Genomic DNA, 23,289 nt, shown 5'->3' with positions numbered 1-23,289 from the left:
TCAAAATATAACATATAAGAAAAAATCTAATTTTTTATTATATGGTTAATGTGATTGTTTAATTTTTTTTAATAATATAAATTTAAACAAAAATGAAGAAGGATGCAAAAATTGTTATCAAATCTTTATTATTCATAATCATTAATTGCCATATATATGTAAATCATATTAGGTAATTCCGTAACTTTTATTTAAGGAAAGAATACACACTTCCTATATTTTTGGTTAATATAATATTCTCTAGTGTTATATAATTATGGAATAATGTGACACCATTAGATTAAACTATACTTTATATTAGATGCTCTAGAATTCTTTAAAATAGAATTTAGAAGGCATTTAGAGTGCCACCTAGGATTTGAGGTTTTTTTTAATTAATACAAAATTAAGGTTCTAATTTTTCAAATGCTTCTCAATTAATATATAGGGGATTTTCAAGTATATATTAGATATATATGGGTGTTTTAGTATATTTTTGGTATTATGGATATCTTTTCTAAGTTTCAGATTTAGGTTTTTGGTATGGTTTTAAGTTTTGGATAAAATTTTAGATTTTTAAAAATATGATTCGGATAATCTGATAAAAGTTTGGTATTTTTTATATCTCCGGGTCAGATTTTGGATAAAATTTTAGATATCTTTAGGTATTTAAATATTTTTAAATATTTATTTTATGTTTTTGGGTATGTTTTGTTCGAATCTGACATGATCCAAACCGAATCCGACCCGGAACCATACCGAATCCGAACCGATAAATTCTAATTATCCTAATAAATCTAAATATTTAATACTTGAAAGATTCGGATCCGACGAAACCCGACCCGAACCCGAAGACCCAATATATATATCTGACCAAATTCTTCTTACTAGTATAGTATATTGGCATTTAAAAATAATTTAATCCACAATTAGGCTACTTATTCTTATAAACTTCATTAATGGATGAAACATCTTCAACAGTATTTATGGTCTACTTTTTCAACGTATTTCTGGTCTCTATTAGGATTTAAAATTTAGATGGGCAAGACTCAAACTTAATGAAGAATTTGCTCAAAATATTCCCAAATGTCATTTGTCGTCACAATCTACAATCGGCTGCACGTACCATGAGTGCTTTGACATGAGAGGCGCAACATCTCTCACGTCCACGACTTAAATACATCCAATAATACTAATATAGATACATATGTGAACGTGATCATACTCTCACAAGAGACATTTTTCTTTGAGGCTAATGATAGTATCTCTAAGGCTTGATTTCAGAGGAGTGAACTCAACTCCCAAATTCTTCACTTTATCCACACACATTGTGCAATTGATTCCATCCATCAGACCTTCTCCATTCCTAAAACAAAGTCAAAAGATGTTATGTTTCTTGGTAATACCCTTGATAAAGTTTATGGTATGATGATTAATAAATAATAAGGATTAAATGGATAGAGAACTCACATATCATCAATACACAAATCTGGAAATAATTCACGCATAGTCTCTTTAATGTGGTTTATCGTCACACTCTGGCCGCTGATTATGTATCTACCATTGGCGGAAGGAGATTCCAACGCTTTGACATGAGCCAAAGCAACATCTCTCACGTCCACGAACCTGTAATATCTACAGTTGAGAGGGTTCTTACCCTTTACCATATCCACAATGATCTCTACAGACAAGTTAAGGGTTGGTAGCAAAAGTGGGCCGATTATATATCCTGGATTTATCACGACCATGTCCATTCCGTTGTCTTTAGCAAATTGCCATGCTACATTCTCTGCCAGTGTTTTGGAGAGTTGATACCAGAGCTGAAGAGGAAAACGAATTGTGTAAGAGATATATAATCCAAACTCTCAAAACTGACGTGTAAAAACAAAATCCAAAGGACCTTTGATTCGATGCAAACACTTGGATCAGAGAAGAAAGTCTCGTCAACCACGTCGTTTGGCTCCAAAGGGGGTTGACGAATAAGAACCGCAGCCATGGATGACGTTAGAATGACTCTTTTGACAGAGGAAATTTTTCTGCATGTGTCAAGGACGTCAATAGTACCCTTTACGGCTGGATCTATTAGCTCCGTCTGATAAAAACACATTTTAATAAATTTTGCTTTAGACCTTAAAAACATTAGAAAGGGTTCTGCTAATTATTAGTAAAATTTGCGATGAACCTGAGGATCCATGACGGTGAACTTAACCGGAGAAGCCGTATGGAAGACAGCGTCACAACCTTGGATAGCTTGCTCGAAGGAAAATTCTTCTAAAAGATCTGCTTTAAACACTTTTAGTCTTTCTTTTGCACCCTCAAGTGCAAGAAGATGTTCTGTTTTCGCCGTGTCCGCTAATGGGAAAATATAACATATTATGTATGTCGTCAGAATGCATCTCTACAAGTCTTACAACTAATTGATGTGCCTTGGAGAAAATTAGAAAATACTGTATTTAATTAATCAAAAGAGTAGAATTAATTACAGAAAAAAATAAATGGATGCTCCATTTTTGGGAAAAAAATTGAAAGTTATACATTCAACAAACACACATATATAAGACAAAAGCTTAGAAAAAAAAATAGATGTAACAAATCAAATAAAAAATGTCAATTTGAACTTTATATTTTATAACTGAGGTTGACGAAAAAAAAATTATAACTGGACATGTATTTTGGTGTCTTAGGTAAAAATACATGCATCAGAATTTCCCATTTGCTTTTGTTGAGCTACTTTTAATCATCCCTAAGAATTGCAATCTCGCTAGAGAGTATTATAATGGAAAAGAGAGGAGGAGGGGAACAAACATGGGTTTCGAACGGTAGCCCTGACGGTGTATCCACGGAGAAGCAATAGCTTAACAATCCAAGACGCTACGTAACCGGAAGCTCCAGTAACGCAGACCACCTTTCCTCCTTCGCTGTTCATCTCCCTTCTCTTTATCTGATAGCAAATTGTTTTAGATGAAGAGAAGGAGAGAAATGCTCGTTAATGGGTTGTATATTTTTGTCCAATACATATCACGTGGGAGATATGAGTGAGTGGTTACAAAGTGAGCAGACACTTGTGTACATCTTTTGGACTGGTTTACCATGTGGATGGACTGTCCGAATAGGTTACATATTCGACACGTTTATGATTACAATTTTCAAATATGTTTGGCAAAATAATTAAACGTATTGAATTTTCTATAAGTGTGACCAAATTCTTCTTACTATTATAGTAAATTGGCATCATAAATAATTTGTTCCACAATTAGGCTACTTATTCTTTATAAACTTCATAGATGGTTGATACAGCTTCAAAAGTCTATGAATCATACTCTTCTTTCCGAAAAATTATTATGAATTTTAATAAAATATAGTTATGATGAGATTATGTAAGCAGACTTTTCCTTGAGCCTAACAACATTGTCTCATAGGGTTTCTTCTAGCATGCGGTTATTAATCTAACCCAATCAAAAAAATCGGTTATCGGTTCAATTCAGTTAGAAAGTTCAGTTCGATTTGGCAATTAATAAAAGTTAGTTCGATTCAAAATAACCAAACTAACGATCCGAATTAAGATAACCAAACTAACTAAAATAACCGATTTTTTTTTTTAAACTTTAACCAAATTAAACCGAATTCAAAAGTTTCGTTTAAAATTTTTGAAACCGAATTAATTAAAAATTTGGCCAAACCGAACCAACCGAATTCCAAACTAACTGGCTAAAAAAACCAAATTAAGAAACTGAATCCTTATGCCTAGTTTCTTCTGTAGGAGTGAGCTCAATTCCCAAACTCTACACTATGTCCACACACACTTTGTATGCCATCTCATCCATCTCATTCTCTTTCTTCGTAACATATAATTTCAGAAAACCTTTGTTCAATTTATATATTGATTCAACATAAGTAAAGAATAATTAAGGAGACATATGACCCACTGATCAGAAATTTATAACTCATCCTAAAGCTTTTCAATGTGTCTCATTGTTGTATTCGGATCCAACAATTATGTATATCTGCCATTCGCAGAAGGGTTTACCGAAACCTTGGATATGAGCGAGTGAAACATCTCTCTGACATCCCCAAACCTGTAGTAAAAACTATTGGGAGAGATTATTCACATCTGTTAATATTCAATATTTTATGCTAGTTATGTCAAAACACTCCAAAACTATCTAATTGGGTATTTCATAAGGATTTGACATTTTATCAATCATTCCAAAACCCATATTAGTGTTTGGAAATTAAGATTAGAGTTTGTGTTTGAATGATAAACAAACAATAGATAGATAAACATTGTTCACTTGTTTATTGTACGTGGTTTTCTATAATTTGAATTATAAAAAAAATATTGCCGCGCTACAGTCAAACCCTAGCAAGTAGCAACTGAAACCGAGCCCGCCTGACGCGTAGGTTCCGTTGCTTTTAAATGACACAAAAGCCGAAGCACCAGGCTCGGTTACACCGAAGCAAAGCATTTTGCAAAAACTAACCCTCATCCGAACCTAAACGAACTCGGACCGCATCCAGGCTCGTTTTCTCTGTCTTCTTTCCTCCTCTGGAAAAATCACAAACTTGTAAATTGATTCTTCTGTTCTTCCTATAAATCCCAACAGCCTAAACTTTTCAACCGTTAGATTAGATTATTCACACTCTAAAGTCTCTAAACCATAGCCGTCAGATTAAACCTTCTGGATCTTCTTCTGACTTTAATTCTTTTTGTTTCCGGGGAGCTGTTGAACACTGACGACGATGGAGACTGGTGGGTCACGCGAAAGTTTGGATTTTTAGGGTTTGAAGACTCCAAAAAACCTGTAAGAGTTTCAAATTTTGAACAAAGGTCGCCTCTTTTTTTGGCTGTATGCTTCAAAAGTATTGGTCTTTATCACTCTAGCTCGTTAATGTCTGTAGTTACAGGAGAATTTTTATGTTGTTAAGAGGATTTGATTTCACATTCTTAATTATCTTGAGATTGGGTATTTCATTCAATCCAGGAAAAAATGGCAGCTTCTGTTAGCTTAAGAGAAGAGGATCCTCTGTTGAAGGATCTGAGTGAGAAGAAGCAGAGTTTCAGGAGAAATGTTGTGTCTTTAGCCGCTGACTTGAAGCAAGCAAGGACTCGTCTCGCTGAACAGGAGCGTTCGTGTTCACAAGAAGTCATCTCGAGGCAGGTAAGCAAAGCAAGCAAAGCTCATTTATATTATCACCAGCTATCACATTTTAATATCGATTTTGGTTTCAAAGTTGAGACTTTTGGTGTATTTTTTTATACATGAGCAGGAAGCGGAAGCAAGAGTTAAGAGAATGGAAGATGAAATGCTCGAACTTTCTAAGGAATTAAACAAGAAAGTTGAGCAGATCCGTGCCTCGGATCTTGCTACTGAGAAGTATGTGAAGGAAGTGGGTGAGATCAAGTCACAGCTTGCAGCAACGCAGGCAACTGCAGAGGCAAGTGCTTTGTCTGCAGATTCAGCTTATTCTCAGTGCAGACTGCTCTCCAAGCATTTGCACGAGAGGACTGGTTCATTGAAAGAGCAAGAGGACCAAGTAACTCGACTTGGTAAGCAGCTGGAGAATCTACAAAAGGAGCTGGAAGCTAGAGAATCTTCACAGAAGCAGCTAAGAGATGAGGTTTCGAAAGTTGAAGTTGACCTTATGCGTGTTGCATCAGTGCTACCAGAGGAAGATTCTCCAAAGAATTTTGAAAGAATCAATAAGCTTTTGAAGGCTAAAGATGATGAGATAGCGAGACTGAGAGATGAACTGAAGATTATATCGGCTCACTGGAGGTTTAAGACGCAGGAGTTAGAAGATCAGGTAACAACACAACACATGCTTTAGCTTCTCTTTATGGTTTAATCCAGTAAAGCCTGTGTTTTTTTTTTTGTCTGGAGCAGGTGGAGAATCAAAGGAGGATTAACCAGGAGCTTAAAAAGAAGGTGCTGAAGTTAGAGTTTTGCCTTGGCGAAACACGCATCCAAACTCGAAAACTTCACAAGGTAAATAAACTTTCACTTTGATTTGACTTGGCATAGTAATTTATATGAAAATTGAGATGTTTGTTTTTATGTGGTTTGGTAGATAGGAGAGAGAAACGCCGTGGCAATACAAGAACTCAAGAAGCAACTAGCTGCAAAAAAACAGCATGAAGCTGATCCTTTTAATAACCAAAACTTCTGGGACAAATCAGGTTTCAAGGTTGTTGTCTCCATGTCGATGCTGTTATTAGTTGCCTTTTCTAGGCGCTAAATTATTGAAAGAATTCATTTAGACTATGTTAAAGTAGATAGAACACCTCTTTGTTACAATGTCTGAGTTTCTGCTTTGGTCCTAAAGAGAGAAGGAAACAACCGGAGTTTTCTGTACAAAACCGAGACATGAGCGTTGAACAAAACAAATTTATAATGTCTTAACATTCCTAGCTTCTTCTTGGTACGTTACACTAAATGAGCTTGAGCTTGTGGAACACTATCTCATTAAACTAATTCTGACTCCTATATAAATTCTACTTTCTAATGAAATAGCACTGCGTGAAGAAACAATGTTACCACCATAGTGTGACCAAAGTGAAGCTGCAAGTTGGTAGAGTCTGATAACGTCGGATTGTTCCCACTAGGTGAACCATCAAACCCGTAGACCGCGGGACCTCCTGATAATGGATTGTTTAGAGTGTTTGATGAAGGGTTCGCCGGGTTAAAAACTGCTGGTGGAGTTCCAACCCTTGAAAATATAGATAAGAGATACATTTTCAGTTAGGCTTTGAGACAAGAACAAGATTGTTGAAAGAATGTCTTTATCTTACCCGATTATCCCGCCTCCTGTTGGTATTATAGGTGTCGATGTAACAGGAGGCTGGTTCACCGTTTGTGTTGATGGAGTTGGCGTTGAGGTTGATGTTGATGAGCCTGTTTGGTAAATACAAGAACCAGTGCCTGTTTTTGAAACAAAAATGGTTCAATCGTATGGTTGAAAAAAACACCACAGGTTATTAGCTCAACTGGAAAAGACCATATCCACTGTGGCCCGATTAAAAGATTAAACAAGAAACAGAGTATATATCATTTTTTTCCCTCACTTACTTGGGTTGGTGCTAACAAGTGAGGCTGCACCGCCAAAATCGCAGCTTTGAGGAGAAGGGTTCTTCTGGTAATAGCTGTTGAAGGCAAATGAGGCATGGTTCTGAAGACTGATAGGCGAATAACAGTTGCCTCCTTGCTGTATCTGAGAGCAATCCGCTCCACCTAACCCGCAGGCATAGTCAAGAGCCAGTTGGAGTGAGGTTTGAGAGGCTCCAGGCTTTGCCACGCACCAGCTTTGACCTGAAACCGAAGGAGAGTTTGATGGAATCACAGGAACCGTTCCTGAGGGTTGTGTTGGAGGGTACTGAGTCACTGGGTTGGTCACAGGTGGTGTGAGTGTTGCAGGGACTGTTGTGACTGGAGGTGTAAGAGGAACTGTTGTGGCAGGGTTTGTTGGCGTTATGGTCACGGGAGGGAATGTAGTAACAGGTGGTGTGGTTGTAGGGTTTGTAGGGAAGACCATTGGTGGGTTTAAGACATCATGAGTTGTAGTTGATGAGGAAGAGAGTGAGACAAGAGAAAGAAACAAGAAGAAGTAACTCTGTTGCGCCATCAGAGCTTGAGATTGGGTTTGTGTGTTTTTTTTTCTCTTCTTCTTTCTTGGGTTTATAAGTACATAATGGTGTGAAGAAGATGTGATTAAGAAAGGAGGACAAAAGCTTTGAGATTCTCTTGAGAAAATTGGGGGGAAGAAGCTGACTGTATTTTACATGCAAGTGACTAAGTAAGAAAAAAATAAAAGAGAAAAGATGTTTGCTTTGCTATGAAGTCTTTTTGGATTAGGCCTGTGCCTAGTCTCATCTTTATATATGTGTGCAAAGATACACAAGCTTTTGCCTTATGTTAACAAAACAGAAAGAGAAAAACATTTTTGTCAGATCCGTTTCAGACATAAGCATATGCATAAAGATAGTTCTGCAAAGTTTTCAAGAAAGAAGCTGCAAATTGGTATTTATATATCTTTTTTCTCTTAGCCAAAAAGGAGAAAAAGGAAGAGAGTGGCGCTGCAGATTAAGATCATGAGATTAATTAATACAAAGGTTGATCTTCTGCTTAGCTCAGCAAAACCCACAAAGATTTAAATAAATCTCCAAAGCGGAAAGTGAGGGAGAAAAAGCAGAGAAGGTAAAGCTCTGTTAGCTGTTTGTTTAATGGATTAATTAATTGTCCTAATTTTAAAAGCTATACTCTACACGTTTGAAAATGATTCTTCTTTGCTCATTAGAAAATAAAAATGTGTACAACTTTGTTCTTGAGATAAGAAGATTGATTCATGCAAGTAGGGACAACCCATGTGGAATGGTGGATCTTGATACTATCTTCTTAAAAGAATACATGGGTTCAACAGTAAAGCTACCACTAAACTATTGTCACATATCCAAAAAAGTTAACACTAGTTCTTGAATTCATTTGAAGAGAGAAATTCAAGATTGTTATAGACCGGGAATAGGTCTGGGCATTCGGAATGCCAATCGGGTTTCAGTTTTGTTCAATCGGGTTTTGATTTTTCAGATTTATAAAAATCAGCTTCATTCGGATTATATGAAAGTTCGGTTTGAGACCGGTTTGGGTTCTGCCAGGTTTGGATCGGGGTTAGTAAATCTCCAAAGAACCGGGATAACCCGATGTACTTTCGGGTTCAGGTCTCAATCGGTTTTTTGGTTTAAAAGTACATGATTTGTATCTACTTTGTAAGAAAAACATTAATAAAATCGGTTTTTTGGTTTTAAAATACTTGATTTATACATATTTTGTAACCAAACCATAAGTAAAATTTATTCAAAAATAGGAAAGGAACATCAAACATGAAAGGTAAACATAGTTATCTGAATAAATGAAAGCATGAAAACCAAGTTCTCGTGAAATGAGAAAACATTATTCAATGAAAACAAAACCAAAATCTAAAAACTTCAAGCTTCAAATGCCACCTTTAACCATCAACCTTCATGTAATAGATAATTATTTTAGATGTTCAATAGTATCTTAGTGTATTTTGGATATATATTAGAAACTGAGCCATGTTCGTTACAAATTTTTTTTTGAGATTTTGAATGTTACAAATTTTTTTTTGAGATTTTTGAATGTTCGGTTCGGATAATACCCATAACCCGAAATACCATAAAAGAAGATCAATTCGGTATTTAAATCGGTTTGAATTCATTTTTATCGGATCGAGTTTGGTTCGGGTTTTCGGATTCGGTTTATCTGCCAGCCCTAACCGGGAAGGTTGGAGAAATTTGGTCTAAATATTCTGGACAAAATTATACATTGGGCTCAGAATATAATTTGAAGCCCAAGACTGGTATATTTATTACGGTCCAATTTGAGCTTCTATTCTTGTTTTTAAACCGGGGATCTAACCAAACCAAATGATTATTCATTGGTTTGATCGCAATTGTGTGAGGGAGCTACATTTGGAAATAAATAATACGATTCGATGGAGGCTTTCCAAATTTGTTGGACTTTCTTTTTCAAGGAGACGACGATGAACAAAGATTAAGCAACCTCTTTCGTAATTTGCTTCACAACTCAAAAGCTATTCTAGAAGACTACTACTTCTCTCTGCCGATATAAAATGTTTTTAAGTCCACAGTTGCTGCTATACATTAAAGTTTTCATCCTCCTGCCTCACGGAAATGCATAATATATATATATATATATGTATAATATACGCTTATGCAGACGGTGTTTCATGTGATGTAATGAAATGTAATTTGCAATGCAAGCTTCTTTGTTTCTCACCACCTAAATTAAAAGAAAAAAAAAGTTAAAGAGAGACTGGATTTTTTTATCACCTACCACTTGATAACTCCATCTCTTCTTCTTCCACCAGATTTCACAGCTCACGCTTTAAAGTTTTCTTTTATTTATTTTATAACTTTCATCTTTCTTACTCTTCTTCTACACATAAAAAGTTCAACATCTTTCTTTACAAAAAAACTCTGTTTTCCCAGTTTCATCTAAAAGTTATAGTCTTTTTTTCCTTTTCTTTGAAGAGCTTCTCTCATCAAGTTTCATTCTTAGAGGTAATGTACATCATTATATTCTCACATTCCTTGATATTCTACCATCATTGCTTGTCTTATGCCATCTTCTAACTGGATAATGATATATGTAATGATTGCTGCATTTAGCTATATTCTTGACTTGTTGGGTTATTAAGCTCCTTAGTGGTCCTTTATGTTTAATATGGGACCATTAAATCAACTTGGAGCCTATTCTTCATCAATCTCACATCATTTTTCATGTTGTAGCTTTCTACAATTTAATTCTTTCTTTCTGTGGTGCCGTTGTGTGAAGTTTTATCTCTTTAATTTTGATGATCTTGAATCAAACAGATTAGGAAGGAAACAATGTCTGGACTTAAGATCTGGCAAGCAACCGTTATCTCCATTGCATTGTTCATCATAGCCATACTTTCTGTTCTTTCATTTTGTCTCATATGGAAAAAGAAACCAAGAATATCCAAAACCTTGAGTCTTCCCATCATCCAAACCCCTCCTATATCCAAAGAGATCAAAGAAATCAGAATTGAGCATGTCTCAAACTTTGACCCTCACAAGAAAGACAGCAATGAACCTGACAACTTCTTGCTCAATTTGGATATGGAGAAGAAGAGACAGAACGGTGTAAGTAGCAGTCCATCTGGCTCAGGGGAAGAAAGTTCTATGTGTGTTGCAAACATGTCTTCATCATCATTGTATGAGATGGCAACACCATCACCTCTCTCCGGTTTACCTGAGTCACACCTTGGTTGGGGTCATTGGTTTACTCTGAGAGATCTTGAGATAGCAACAAACAGTTTCTCACAAGAGAATGTGATTGGTGAAGGAGGATATGGAGTCGTATACAGAGGAGAGCTGACCAATGGAACTCATGTAGCCGTGAAAAAGATCTTGAACCATTTGTGAGTTATACTATATGGTTTCAAAAAAAAAAAGAGTTCTCTCTATTTAATTTTGTTAAATATTCTGAAATTTTTGATTTTGTAGGGGACAAGCTGAGAAAGAGTTTAGAGTAGAGGTTGATGCTATTGGTCATGTGCGTCACAAGAACTTGGTACGTCTTCTTGGATACTGCATTGAAGGCACACACAGGTAGGTATAAGCCTTTTGAGTCTTTTTTTATAGAGAGAAGAAACAAAACGTTTTGTGACATTTTTTTGCTATAAGGATATTGGTTTATGAGTATATGAACAATGGGAACCTCGAAGAATGGCTTCATGGAGCAATGAGACAGCATGGATACTTAACTTGGGAGGCAAGAATGAAAGTTCTCACATGCACATCCAAGGCGTAAGCATAACATTTCATTATTTTTAAAGTTTTCTTATACGTTCTGCTTAGAGTAATGTTTTCATCTACTGTGCAGTCTTGCGTATCTACACGAGGCAATAGAGCCAAAAGTAGTCCACAGAGACATCAAGTCGAGCAACATATTGCTTGATGATAGATTCAACGCAAAGGTTTCAGATTTTGGCCTTGCCAAGTTGCTCGGAGATGGGAAAACCCATGTGACCACTAGAGTGATGGGAACGTTTGGGTATGTTGCTCCAGAATATGCGAATACGGGACTTCTGAATGAAAAGAGTGATGTGTACAGCTTTGGTGTCTTGATCTTAGAAGCAATAACCGGACGAGATCCTGTGGACTATGCACGTCCTGCTAGTGAGGTAGATAGACTATTTGAGAGATGAATGTATTTGATAATGTGATGAGTATTGAGACTCATGATACATTCTTTTTGTAGGTGAACCTAGTTGAGTGGTTGAAGATGATGGTAGGAACTAAGAGACTGGAAGAAGTCATTGATCCAAACATAGCTGTTAAGCCAGCGACAAGAGCGTTGAAACGTGTTCTCCTTACAGCACTTAGATGCATTGATCCTGATTCCGAAAAGAGACCTAAAATGAGCCAAGTTGTGCGTATGCTCGAGTCTGAGGAATATCCCATACCAAGAGAGGTTAGTGTAGTTTACAACAATTTATAATGAATGCAGAATATGTATACATAAGCAAGAATTAAACTTAACAGGATCGGAGAGGACGTAGAGCGCAAGAGGAAAACTCGGATACTGATAGAAGCACACCAGCTTCAAGAACACAGAGCAAGAGACTTCAATAATCAGAGATCTTTCCTGGTGTGGCTTATTCTCTGTTCTTTGGAAGTTGTTGCTTTTTGTGCACTTTCTTGTTCTTGTGTTTGAGATTCTACTTGTTTTGTTTCTTCCGGGTTTGCTTTTGAAAGAACAGATGGTAGAGAGAGATACATATATAGATACGTGTGATATGTAACATATATACTCACATGCTTGTATATGGAACTGGATTTGTATTGAAACTTATATATCAGTATTAATAGTTTGGTGTGTACAGCGAGTGTTTCTCTACCACACAAAAGTCTAAGCACTATTCACTTTGAAATCTTATTTGTAGACTAACCTTTGTTTAGACTTGAATATCTCTTTGGAGTAGATGAGAGAACAAGTGCTCTTCAATACAAGCAACAGAGAATGATAGTAACTATGTAATAACAAAAAGAAATGTGCCATTGAGTTCTTGTTTTGTAAGAGATTTTTTTTAGTTCTTACTAAGAAAAGACAAGAAAAATGCTAAAAAGCGGAGTTGATAAGAGCATCTTTAGCCCGAGCAAAAAAAGGTTGCTTATGGCTTGGGGCTCCAGCAAAAACACAAGCATCGTCGCTTCCGCATGCAAAATAAATACCGAGTTTTCTTCGTTGCTTGTACTGTTCGCATGTCCCACCAACACGTGGCGGTCCGCGATTAGTGCGCTTTTTAATTTTTTTTTTTTCAGAAAAGAAAAAAGAAAAATTTTAAAAGTTGTTGGGATAATAATGCTCTCAAGCTCAATAAATAAAAATAAACATAACAAAGAGAGAATTCTCATCAATGGATGAACAATCTAAGTGACCATCCTGCTTAGCCTTTTATTGAACCTCAGCAATAACTTTGCATGAACACTCCTCCTTCTTGAAGTGATGTGATCTCTTTGCATCTCTTAAAATGATCTCCTTCTCTTTCACCTTGGAGATTAGTTTGATCGCTGCATGGCAATCCCTACAAACTCTAAGGTTTTTCAAGACGCGGAGGGGTACTCCTTCTGGTAGCTTCAAGAGACCATAAGCCACCGCGAGTCTCTCGCTATGATATCTCTCACTCAGCCTATCAACTTTCTCTTCCTCCTCTACATAGCAATCAGGATTATACCCAGCTTCTCTCAGTAACCCATCCCATTCAGCCAAAAACTTCACAATCGCTTCTTGCTCTGGATGGATACCTCCCCTAGCGAACGCGTAAGCCATATCTCCAACTTGAGTCCAGCTACAACCTGGTGACTTTCTTATACCTTTACTCAGTTCTGAAAACATCACCACACCTACCGTGAGATGCATCATCGTCAAACACTTTCCTAGTTTCCTCCATATCTCCGTTATTCATATACCCGGACACCAACCCGTTCCAAGAGGTGATGTTTCTCTCAGCCATCTGGTCGAAGAGAAGCTGTGCCTCGCGAGGCATGCGGTTTGTGAAATGCTCAGACATCATGGAGTTCCAGGAAGAGACTGAGTTAGAGTCACATGAATCGAAAAGCTTCCTGGCTTCATGAATCTGGCTGGTACGTAAGAGATGAGTGATTTTAGCGTTTGCACTGGGAGTGACGCTTGAGCAAAACGCTCTACGTAGGAGTAACTGTGCCTTCATACTCGGAATCTCAAAAATGAAACATACCGATGAGAAGAGAGTGGTTCTGACATGACATGGCGTGATTTTTAGAGGCTATGACTTTCTGTTTTTTTACTCTAAGATTTAGGTTCTAGATTTTTAGCTTTAGCTTTAATTTTATTTTGCTGTAAAAAAAATTTCAGAGCATATATAAGATATCTAGAGAAAGTGCTTTTTAAAGCTAACATATTTCCTTTTATAATGTTTTGGTTTTAGATTTAGTTTTTAAAATAAAAGCATGATTGCTTTAAAAAATAAATGTAGAAATTAAAAAAAGCTGTGAACCAATCACCTCGAAATCCTCCACTATCACTCAACGCAGTGCTATGTATATATTCTTTTATCCAAATACATACTGCTCGAGTTTTAGTAATCTTGCAGAACAATACTCAAAACAAGATTTGATGAACATGGAAAGAGAATATACGCATTTGACCGAAAAATAAGGAAAGAGCATATAAGCAGTAGAAAGAAAATCTAAAGTAATATTTTGAAAGCAAATGAGAGCAACAAGGCATGGGCAAAAAAAAACCGAAAGCCTGAAACAACCTGAAAATCAAAAATGTTAAAATATATTCAAAAATATGCAAAAGTATTTTAAAAAATCCAATTTTTCAAAAATTGTTGAACGACTCGAAATTATCCCAAAAAAAAATCCAAAAAATTCTAAATTATTTTAAGTTTTTATCCGAATCATCATAATTATATAATACTTTATACAGAATATCTGATATTTTATTTGAAATATCTTAATTATCTGAAATAACCAAATCGCAACTAGAACTAAATGAGAATCAAAATTTTCAAGATATGAGATGGTTCCTAATTTCACTATCTAAACCGATCTGAACTACCCGATCCAATCCAAACCAAATATTTGCCGAGATACCCAAAACGCCTATGCCTGAAAGCAACGGTGGGTCTTAGGGGGTGAAACGTTTTTATAGGCAATTGTAGTTTTCTTGACAGATTTTTGGACTTCTCGAAAACAGAGAACCAGAACAATTACAAGTCTTTTAAAATGAGATTTGGTAGAACCGTAGAAGCACACATCTCCTTTCTCTTTAGTGCAATTTTTTTAAATTCACAATTAGATGTATAATCTCAGCGGCTGCAGAAGAAATGAAACGGAGTTGGTGGCGTGGAGTATTGCATGGACAATACTTTCATGGCTACAATGGCGTTAGCTGTCTCGGTGTAATGTATCCCGTCCCAGCTTATAAACCGAGAACCTTCATCGCAGCTGTTAGAGCCACCGTGGCCACACGTTATGTTCACGTTGTAGTTATAAGGAGGCCCTCCGTATCCGCAACACGCCATTAACGGTTTCTCAAAGCCTGCACATATATGAATGAACTAAGATTACATAAACCGCGTAACCATACACTAATGGTATTTAGTTATTTACTAATATGTACTATGAAGGTTCCTAAAAGATAAATGTTTTATTTCATAAAGATGTATTTAAAAAAATAATTAATGCAATTTTTATTAGTTAATAATAATGAACCATAAACTTTGTACTTTTGAAACATTATTGGTTTAAAAATATGGAAAATTAGTAAAAAAAAAAAACAAATTTATTATGTTATCTTAATATGTTTAAAACACATATAAAATTATTCTTTAATAACAGAGGGATAGTGTATATGCTTAAAAACTTACCGTGATTAGTAGAGTTTGCGATGAGATCATACTTGATAGTATAAATGTCGACATAGACTATGTCCGCATCTCTCAGCTCGGCTCTCAGCTCCCGACACATATGATCCAACCCTTCGTTGAACAGCTTAGCCGCTGAGTTATAACTCGATAGACAACCGTGCTTATCTAAAGCTTCGCTATGAACCATTGAAAGTTTCTGAGGCAAACAACCTAAGGGTCCTGTGTTGTGAACCCAGAACTTCCTCCCTCCATCATCATACAATGTCTGGAACATTTTCAACAATTACTTGACTGAACCAAAAATTTCACACTTCTATAAGCGAAAGTTCTCACCTTAATAGCACTCTTGATCTCAGAAATAACGTTTGGAATATGCTTGACGACCTGGGAGTAAGAAAGGCCTTTGGAAAATGAATCTGCGATATCGTTCTGCCCGATATCGATCATGTACAATGCGGTTCTGAATCCATTCTCAGTTATCATCATTTCTTTCAAAGGATCTACAAAACAAAATGAATATTACAACGTAAGAGTTGATACTACGTTGATTGATAAAGAGTTGGTTGGTATCAGATATGTAGATATACCTGAGGTGGAAGCAAGCTCGAGTGCTCGTGATTTAAAATGGAGGAACTGCATGAGCTGAATGTTGAGAACGAAGGGAACATATCTAGGAAGAGTGGTAGATCCAACGATGGCGAAGTTAACTCCGTTTTGGAACTTTGATCCAACCATTGAGTCTAAGTATGGGTTTAATAGACTTGTATTCAAACTCTCGCCTGCAAATATTTCATGGAACGTTACATTCATTAAATATCAACGTGGATATAGTTGCACTTTAATAACTTCACCAATCATCAAAAAATTAAAAGAGCCAAAACAAAACTGAAAAGTTGAAAAGTAAAAACAAAGGAAAGCAGACTGAATTTGTCTTATTCCAAGTCTCTATGTATTTGAATCTCCACATCGTTATAAACAAAGTACTTTATGCATTCGATTAGTTAAGATTGTACTAATAAAACATCAACTCCGTATATAAACAGATTAAAATAATATGCAAGGACAAAGAAAAACTCATCAGGCACGGCGCTCTTGACTCTTTAGTCACGCAACCTAACAGATGGAGATCACGCGCCGAATCTCAAGAGTGGGACCCATTTTCCATGATACTTTGATCTTCCATGTTGTGAAATGGGACCCCCACTTGTCTGTTCTAGTAATAGATTTCATCATTTCAAGGAGCTGTGTCGTTTTGTGATATCACGTAACGCGATCACCGACATCGATTCTCGAGCGCGGTTTTCACCCGTTGATTAAGATTTGACCGGTTTCATCTGACGGTGGGCATCACATGACTCCACTACTTCTAATCTCAACCGTCGCATAGTTACGCGAGTCAAACAAGAGCAAAGAGAAGTTAACTTACAAAGGAAATCGATGATGAGTCGGCCGTCAGACAGTCGACCAGTGGAACGCCGGAAAAATGAACGGCCGTTCGGGAGACCAATGGTGTAACCGAGTCCGGCGGCGAGTCCACCCGTGTCAGAGTTAGAATCTCCGAAGTTAAAGATCACGGGCGGATACTGGCATCCTCCTGCCACCGCCAAGTGTTGTCGGAGAATGAAGATCGCCAGCAGGAGGAAGAAGGTGTGGGAGTGGAGAGAGAGCGTAGCCATTTTAAGAAGTGGCTGATTGATAGTGTGCACTGAGAGCTTTGCAGCTAAATGGTAAGCCTTAGTGTGGGCCTTCTTTATCTTTCTAAGCTTTAATGCGATCCTTTATACAAAGTTAAAGACTTTGTAGGTTGGTGGTTGACACTGATACATAACTCGGGTTATTTAAGATCAGGCATATCAAGATTGAGTCCAATATAATTTATTTCCCATCGTTGGAAAAAGTACGTGGGTCTTAACTTAAGGCCCATTTATATCAACTAGCCTAAGATTTAACCCACGGGCCACGACGAAATGTACATATGATAGAATGAACTGTATTTGGCGCTATGCATAGAGATGCTAATCATTTACATAAGTATGCATATGCATTCATATATATCCAAATCTAAAAACGGAAAGTTTCTCTTTTACGTAATAACGAAAATATGAGATCGAATAAATTTACACTGGCAGCCAACAAAGAGGCGCGAACAATTATTTGGAAACGTCATCGCTAGCTTGTATGACTCATGCAAATGGAGCATTAATCATAATTATTCCTCTTCAATTTAGAAAGCATTTCGTAAAAACCACTCAAATCCAGCTGACTCTGAATCACAAAATTTAAGAGCACCCCCATTCAGGGTTTATGGGGGGAGTTCACACAGAAATAAAAAAAAAATAATAATAAAATAATTCAATCACATGAACCTCTCTCTCCTAAAGCTTTTTCGGCTGAACTCATCTCTCCTAAAGTTCAACACTGTAGCGCGGGTCCCACGTATCGTGGCGGCTGGCGAGTGGTCTAATTTTTTTTTTTAAAATAAAAAAGAAAAAGAAATAAATTTAATAATAAAAAATTGAAAAGATGAATCCCAAAAGGGGTTCACTGATGCTCTTGCTCTAACAACGTACGATCTTTGTATATGTTCTTTTTCTTTTTGCATGTATACGTTGTAAATATATCTTTTTGGCCCGGATCAATGTTATTTTTCTTTATATTTATTAAAATATAAGTAAGTTAATTTTATGATTATTTGGCAATTGCTGAATTTTTTTTTTGTTACTAACTAATAAGAAATTATTAAAATATTTTTAGACCATCTTCAATCCATTTTAATTTCTTATTCAAATTAGAATGGTTATAGGTAGAATTCAACCCAATATATTTATCTATTTTCTTACAACCTATATTTCTCTATTTTAAAAGAGTTATTTTCGTCTCTAGCCTTTAAATTCAAATAAAATACCCTAACCTACATATATGAGATCTTTATTTATACAATTTCAGTGATTATGAATATTTTACTTTTCTTTCTTTGAAGTTTTACAAATAATCACAGTTATCTTTGTAATTTAAATAATCCAATCAGTTTTCTGAATTCATGGTTTAAAAATACTCATGATACTAATTTTAATAATTCAATCAGTTTGGTTAATCAAGCGATAAACCAAACCCTTAATTCAATATTACAGAAACGTGTTTTTTTTCAAAGGCAAATTGGTTGCTTGAAGCTTGAGAAAGACATTTATGCATGCGTGCTACTTCCATTCATTCACAAGCTCCACCTAACCCATGAATAAACGGAAACCGAAAAATAGTTCAGAAAGACAAAATTATTTTTTCCGTTATTTTTTTGAGAAAGCGCCAATTCGGGATATATTAGTAATCAGCAAGAAGAAAAGTTAAATAAAGTGCCATAAATATCAAATGATACAAAATCACCCATTGTTTCGTGTGTCCTATGCCCTAAAAGAGAGCACATGTGTTGCAAGTAAACTTAATTCTCGAACCGTTTCTCACCTTTCTGTTTAAAACATCTCTCTCGTAATATATATAGTTTTGTTTGTATGTATATTTGTATATATACATTTAATTCACATATGTATACATTTGCGACTATAAATTTAAGGTCGAATGGAAAGAAAGATATATTTGTGGGAATTAATAATTAAATTCTCTAAAGATCCCACCTCTCTCTCTCTCTCTCTCTTTTTCTTAACTTGGTTTCTCGAACTATAATTATTGACTAGTAATAGTGAGAGAAACAGATATAGAGTATAAACATAATTTTTTTCGAAGCATATATTAAAAGAGAAGATGGTTAAATCAAGAGACTTGTTGCCGTCCTTGGCGATGGTATTGGTGCAAATCGGCTACGCAGGCATGAACATAACGTCGAAGATGGCTATGGAATCCGGCATGAAGCCTCTCATTCTTGTCGCTTACCGCCAAATCTTTGCCACTATCGCCACCTTTCCCGTCGCATTTTTTCTTGAACGGTACGTACTAATTAGAATCTAGAACATATGACTCAGTTTGTTACAAAAAAATCATATGACTTAGTCAACGAACGATTTTGGACATGCATTATTATATGATTAACAAGATTGTATTCACGAAAGGTTGAATTCATATTGTTTCTTTGGACAACATTGTTGTAAATATAAGTTTAGTTTATTAGTTTTTTTGAGCTTCAAATTAATTAAGGTTTTCTTACATGCTTCTTGAGTCTATGTTTTAATCTTTCGTTGTCAACTTCAATAGTTAAATTTTTCTTCTAGTATTTTTTTGGTTGAAGTTAACATCTGGTTCGTCTTACGTCTAACTGAGAAAGTACAAAACGATTGCAGAACGATTTTCCCTCTTCGACTTTTCTTGCATCAACCAAGCTAATTACTTTTTTTAAAGTTTAACAAAATACTACTTTTAATTAATTAACATGAAATATCGCTTACATTTAAGATTTTTGTCTGGTCAAGACTTTTTAATGTTACTCCAATAAGTTAATTAATAATATTGTTAGTTTGAATGGGTTTTAGCTAATTAATTTTCAACATTTAAAATGAGTTGGCAACTATTAATTTCCATTGATTAAATAATAATTAAGAAAAAGAGATTAACACGGCATCGTTTTATTTTCCGGAGATTAACCTATATACGCATAGTATTATGGTAAGCTTTAGATTTGTTAATGACTAACAATTTACCGTTATTTTAAGTCTCTCCGGCCATCTAGAATCGTCAATCATAGCCATTTTGTCGAGATTGTACGTAATTACATCATCATAGTTTCCGGTTCTCGAGAGAACAAATGAGAAATGTGACGCACTCTCACACAGTCCATGCGTCACGTTTCTTTCTTAAACGGAAAGCACAAACAGACAAACAAAACATGGTGCCAGGAGACTTGAACGTCGTCACGTGCTTATACGGCGACGTTCATGTTTTCTCATCATTAGTTCTAGAATTAAGATGTGAAGTTGATTTAAATCCCTTAACCCTGATTGGGATGAATAAACATTGTTTTCATTATCACATTCGATGTTAGACGAATTAATTGATAATGAATAGTAACTAATGAAAACATAAATTTCGTACATTGTTTCTTGTGTGCAGTAAGACAAGACCGAAGATCACACTAACGGTTCTTGTCCAAATCTTCTTCTGCTCTATCACCGGGTATTTGCATATTTACACTTTGCCTGCCAACCGCAATCTCATTTTATAAACTATATTATTAGTATACTTTTATTAAACAAGCACATTCAATAACTTTTTAGCAGTTAGCACTTAGCAGAGCAAACAATATTTTAAGAAAACAGAGTTTTTTTTTTATCAGAGTTCTTATAACACGGTTTATCTTGATTTTTCTTCGCAGTGTGACCGGTAACCAAGTGCTCTACTTCATAGGACTTCAAAATTCATCTCCCACCATTGCTTGTGCCTTAACTAACCTCTTGCCGGCGGTCACTTTCCTACTCGCCGCAATCTTCAGGTTATCTATATATCCTTAATAAAGTTTCCATCATATACTAAACTCGTTAGTGGCAACTTTTTTTAAACTCAAAACAACATTTTCAGACAAGAAGCTGTAGGGATTAGGAAGGCATCAGGACAAGCCAAAGTGATAGGGACAGTAGTATGTGTGGCCGGAGCCATGGTTCTCTCCTTCTACCATGGTCACACCATTGGCATCGGAGAGTCCAAGATCCATTGGGCATATGCTCAAAACATCACTAACCATGGTTCCGATTCCAACGGTTCTAACTTCTTCTTGGGGCCTTTCATGATCATGGCTGCTGCCGTTTCTTGGGCCGTTTGGTTCATTATTCAGGTAACATATTCAATCTGGAAAAAACAACCTGAACCCAACTGAAATAACAGATACCTAAAATCTAACTATTTTAAAATTTGGCTAGTGCCAACCTTTTTCGTTCTTTGTTAAGAATCACTATATTATTTTTTGTATACCTTTTTTGTTTCATTTATCTTTTAAATTTTTGAAAATTAAACTTGAGTATAACTTAACGAGTTTAAGGCTAGTCAACATTCAAACGACTACGTATCATACTGTATACAGATTATTATGGTTGATTAATTTTTTTTGTTACAGACGAAAATGAGTGAAACATTTGCAGCACCATACACGAGCACACTTCTAATGTGTTTGATGGGAAGTATCGAATGTGGAGGCATCGCTTTGATCTCTGATCACAAACTCGCTGATTGGTCTCTCAGCTCTCCTCTCCGCCTCATCTCCGCCCTTTACGCCGTAAGTCCATTTACATACACCATGCTTAGATAGTTAGATAACAATCTTAATTAAGTAAATATATTTAATATTTAATTTTAAACGCAGGGAGTGGTGGCGTCTGCGTTAGCGTTTTGTTTAATGTCATGGGCGATACAGATAAAAGGACCTCTCTACGTATCTGTTTTCAGCCCACTACTGCTCGTAGTTGTCGCCGTTTTCAGCTGGACTCTTCTTGAAGAGAAACTCTACACCGGCACGTATGTGTCTAGGCTCTCTCTCTCTCTTTATAAACATTAATATAATAACGGATGATGTTGATCTAGATGATGTATGTGTATTAGGTTTATGGGATCAGCACTTGTGGTTATTGGGCTGTATGGCGTTTTGTGGGGGAAAGACAGAGAGATGAATGAGAATCAAGACGAAGAAGAGAACCAGAAGAAGGTGAAACAAGAATACAAAGTGAAAAGTGTTGTTAACGAAGATATTGAATCGACATTGCCTGCGGTAGGAGGAGGAGGAGCAGCAGCATCAGATAGTGGCACCGGTGCCACGAGACCTGTATCGCCTTAAAATGTTGATGTTTCTTTGTCATATAAGTATGAGCTGAGCTATTAAGTCAACTAAACCGGATATCCATACCTTTTTTTTTGTTTGTTATAAAGCATATTTTAAGTTACTTTACCGGTTGATTTTGAATTTGATGATAAGATCCATAAAAATAAATAAAATAAGATAAAATCGTTGACCAAAAATAAAAGAATAAAATTTTACAAAAAAAACTCTCAAAAATAAAATAAAACACTTATGGCAAAAAACTATAAAATTTGTCACATTCTCCATGATTTTAGACTTATTCAACATTTTTTTCATAAATATTGTATTATATATCTTAATAATAAACAGTTTTGGAAACATGATAATTACAATATTTCATCTATACAAAAATTTGATATTATCTTATTTATTATTATATTGAAGAATTTCTTAGGTGAATCAATAGTTTACTCCCTCCGTTCTGGATAAGCGTCACTATGACATATTTCACACATATTAAGAAAGTTGTTGAAATATATGTAAGTTGTTATTAATTACACTTCTTTGGCCAATAATATTTGAGATAAATAAAATTATTTATAAAATTAATGCAGTTTGCAATTAATCTTCAGCTGAAAGTAAGTATAATTTGCACTGAAATAGTAAAGTGACATTTTCTTGTAACAAGAAAAAAAATGTTAGAATGACACTTATTATGAAACAGAAAGAGTAATAAATAATTTTAATAATATTTAAATTAGTTAAGAAACAGTTTTACGAAAAAAGATTATTATCACATACACAAATATTTGATATTATCTTATTAAAATTATATAAAATATTCTTCTCTTATATGTCATGAAAAGATTATATTTATATTTTTGGTATTAAAAGTTATATATTTTTGGATTTTTGCAATCTATACTAATAAAAGAAAACTTTTGAGGCTTCATAGAGCGTCCACATCAGCGAAAACAAATTCTCCCAAAAGATGACACGTTGCATTATTATTTAAAAAATAGAAAATAAATAATAGGTAAATTTACAATATAAGGAAAAATAAATAATAAGTAAATAAACAATATAAGAAATAGAAACATTGCATT

General features: G+C 35.4%; 6 protein-coding genes across 6 annotated transcripts; 3 read left to right on the top strand and 3 right to left on the bottom strand.

Annotated features, from left to right (window-relative positions):
* Positions 1-1,034: 1,034 nt before the first annotated feature.
* On the bottom strand, positions 1,035-2,991 carry LOC106295825 (cinnamoyl-CoA reductase 1-like). Its single transcript, XM_013731820.1, has 5 exons — positions 2,785-2,991; positions 2,162-2,331; positions 1,880-2,071; positions 1,450-1,799; positions 1,035-1,345 (listed from the first exon to the last, which is right to left on the bottom strand). Exons 1-5 carry the CDS (start codon positions 2,903-2,905, stop codon positions 1,207-1,209), a joined length of 972 nt encoding a protein of 323 aa, XP_013587274.1. The 5' UTR covers positions 2,906-2,991; the 3' UTR covers positions 1,035-1,206.
* Positions 2,992-4,303: 1,312 nt separating this feature from the next.
* LOC106295401 (myosin heavy chain, clone 203) lies at positions 4,304-6,273 on the top strand. The gene is made up of 5 exons (XM_013731289.1): positions 4,304-4,781; positions 4,962-5,138; positions 5,248-5,784; positions 5,865-5,966; positions 6,049-6,273. The coding sequence occupies exons 2-5, from the start codon at positions 4,968-4,970 to the stop codon at positions 6,214-6,216; spliced, it is 978 nt and encodes a 325-aa protein (XP_013586743.1). The 5' UTR covers positions 4,304-4,781; positions 4,962-4,967; the 3' UTR covers positions 6,217-6,273.
* Positions 6,251-7,981, bottom strand: LOC106295402 (PLASMODESMATA CALLOSE-BINDING PROTEIN 3-like). Its single transcript, XM_013731290.1, has 3 exons — positions 7,047-7,981; positions 6,770-6,899; positions 6,251-6,687 (listed from the first exon to the last, which is right to left on the bottom strand). Exons 1-3 carry the CDS (start codon positions 7,597-7,599, stop codon positions 6,480-6,482), a joined length of 891 nt encoding a protein of 296 aa, XP_013586744.1. The 5' UTR covers positions 7,600-7,981; the 3' UTR covers positions 6,251-6,479.
* Positions 7,982-9,925: 1,944 nt separating this feature from the next.
* Positions 9,926-12,417, top strand: LOC106295400 (probable receptor-like protein kinase At2g42960). The gene is made up of 7 exons (XM_013731288.1): positions 9,926-10,072; positions 10,385-10,953; positions 11,039-11,143; positions 11,219-11,341; positions 11,418-11,718; positions 11,796-12,008; positions 12,080-12,417. The coding sequence occupies exons 2-7, from the start codon at positions 10,400-10,402 to the stop codon at positions 12,167-12,169; spliced, it is 1,386 nt and encodes a 461-aa protein (XP_013586742.1). The 5' UTR covers positions 9,926-10,072; positions 10,385-10,399; the 3' UTR covers positions 12,170-12,417.
* A 2,193-nt stretch (positions 12,418-14,610) lies between these two features.
* On the bottom strand, positions 14,611-17,222 carry LOC106343994 (GDSL esterase/lipase At1g09390). The gene is made up of 5 exons (XM_013783362.1): positions 16,880-17,222; positions 16,041-16,232; positions 15,787-15,953; positions 15,454-15,718; positions 14,611-15,125 (listed from the first exon to the last, which is right to left on the bottom strand). The coding sequence occupies exons 1-5, from the start codon at positions 17,127-17,129 to the stop codon at positions 14,893-14,895; spliced, it is 1,107 nt and encodes a 368-aa protein (XP_013638816.1). The 5' UTR covers positions 17,130-17,222; the 3' UTR covers positions 14,611-14,892.
* A 1,818-nt stretch (positions 17,223-19,040) lies between these two features.
* On the top strand, positions 19,041-22,396 carry LOC106293820 (WAT1-related protein At1g09380). The gene is made up of 7 exons (XM_013729459.1): positions 19,041-19,391; positions 20,509-20,571; positions 20,771-20,887; positions 20,974-21,226; positions 21,506-21,664; positions 21,752-21,903; positions 21,988-22,396. Exons 1-7 carry the CDS (start codon positions 19,210-19,212, stop codon positions 22,217-22,219), a joined length of 1,158 nt encoding a protein of 385 aa, XP_013584913.1. The 5' UTR covers positions 19,041-19,209; the 3' UTR covers positions 22,220-22,396.
* The last annotated feature ends 893 nt before the right edge of the window (positions 22,397-23,289 follow it).

The sequence above is a fragment of the Brassica oleracea genome, chromosome C5, assembly GCF_000695525.1.
Source record: "Brassica oleracea var. oleracea cultivar TO1000 chromosome C5, BOL, whole genome shotgun sequence".
Classification (NCBI taxonomy): domain Eukaryota; kingdom Viridiplantae; phylum Streptophyta; class Magnoliopsida; order Brassicales; family Brassicaceae; genus Brassica; species Brassica oleracea.
The sequence above is the reverse complement of the archived record's forward strand: the minus strand, read 5'-3'. Positions and strand labels throughout refer to the sequence as shown.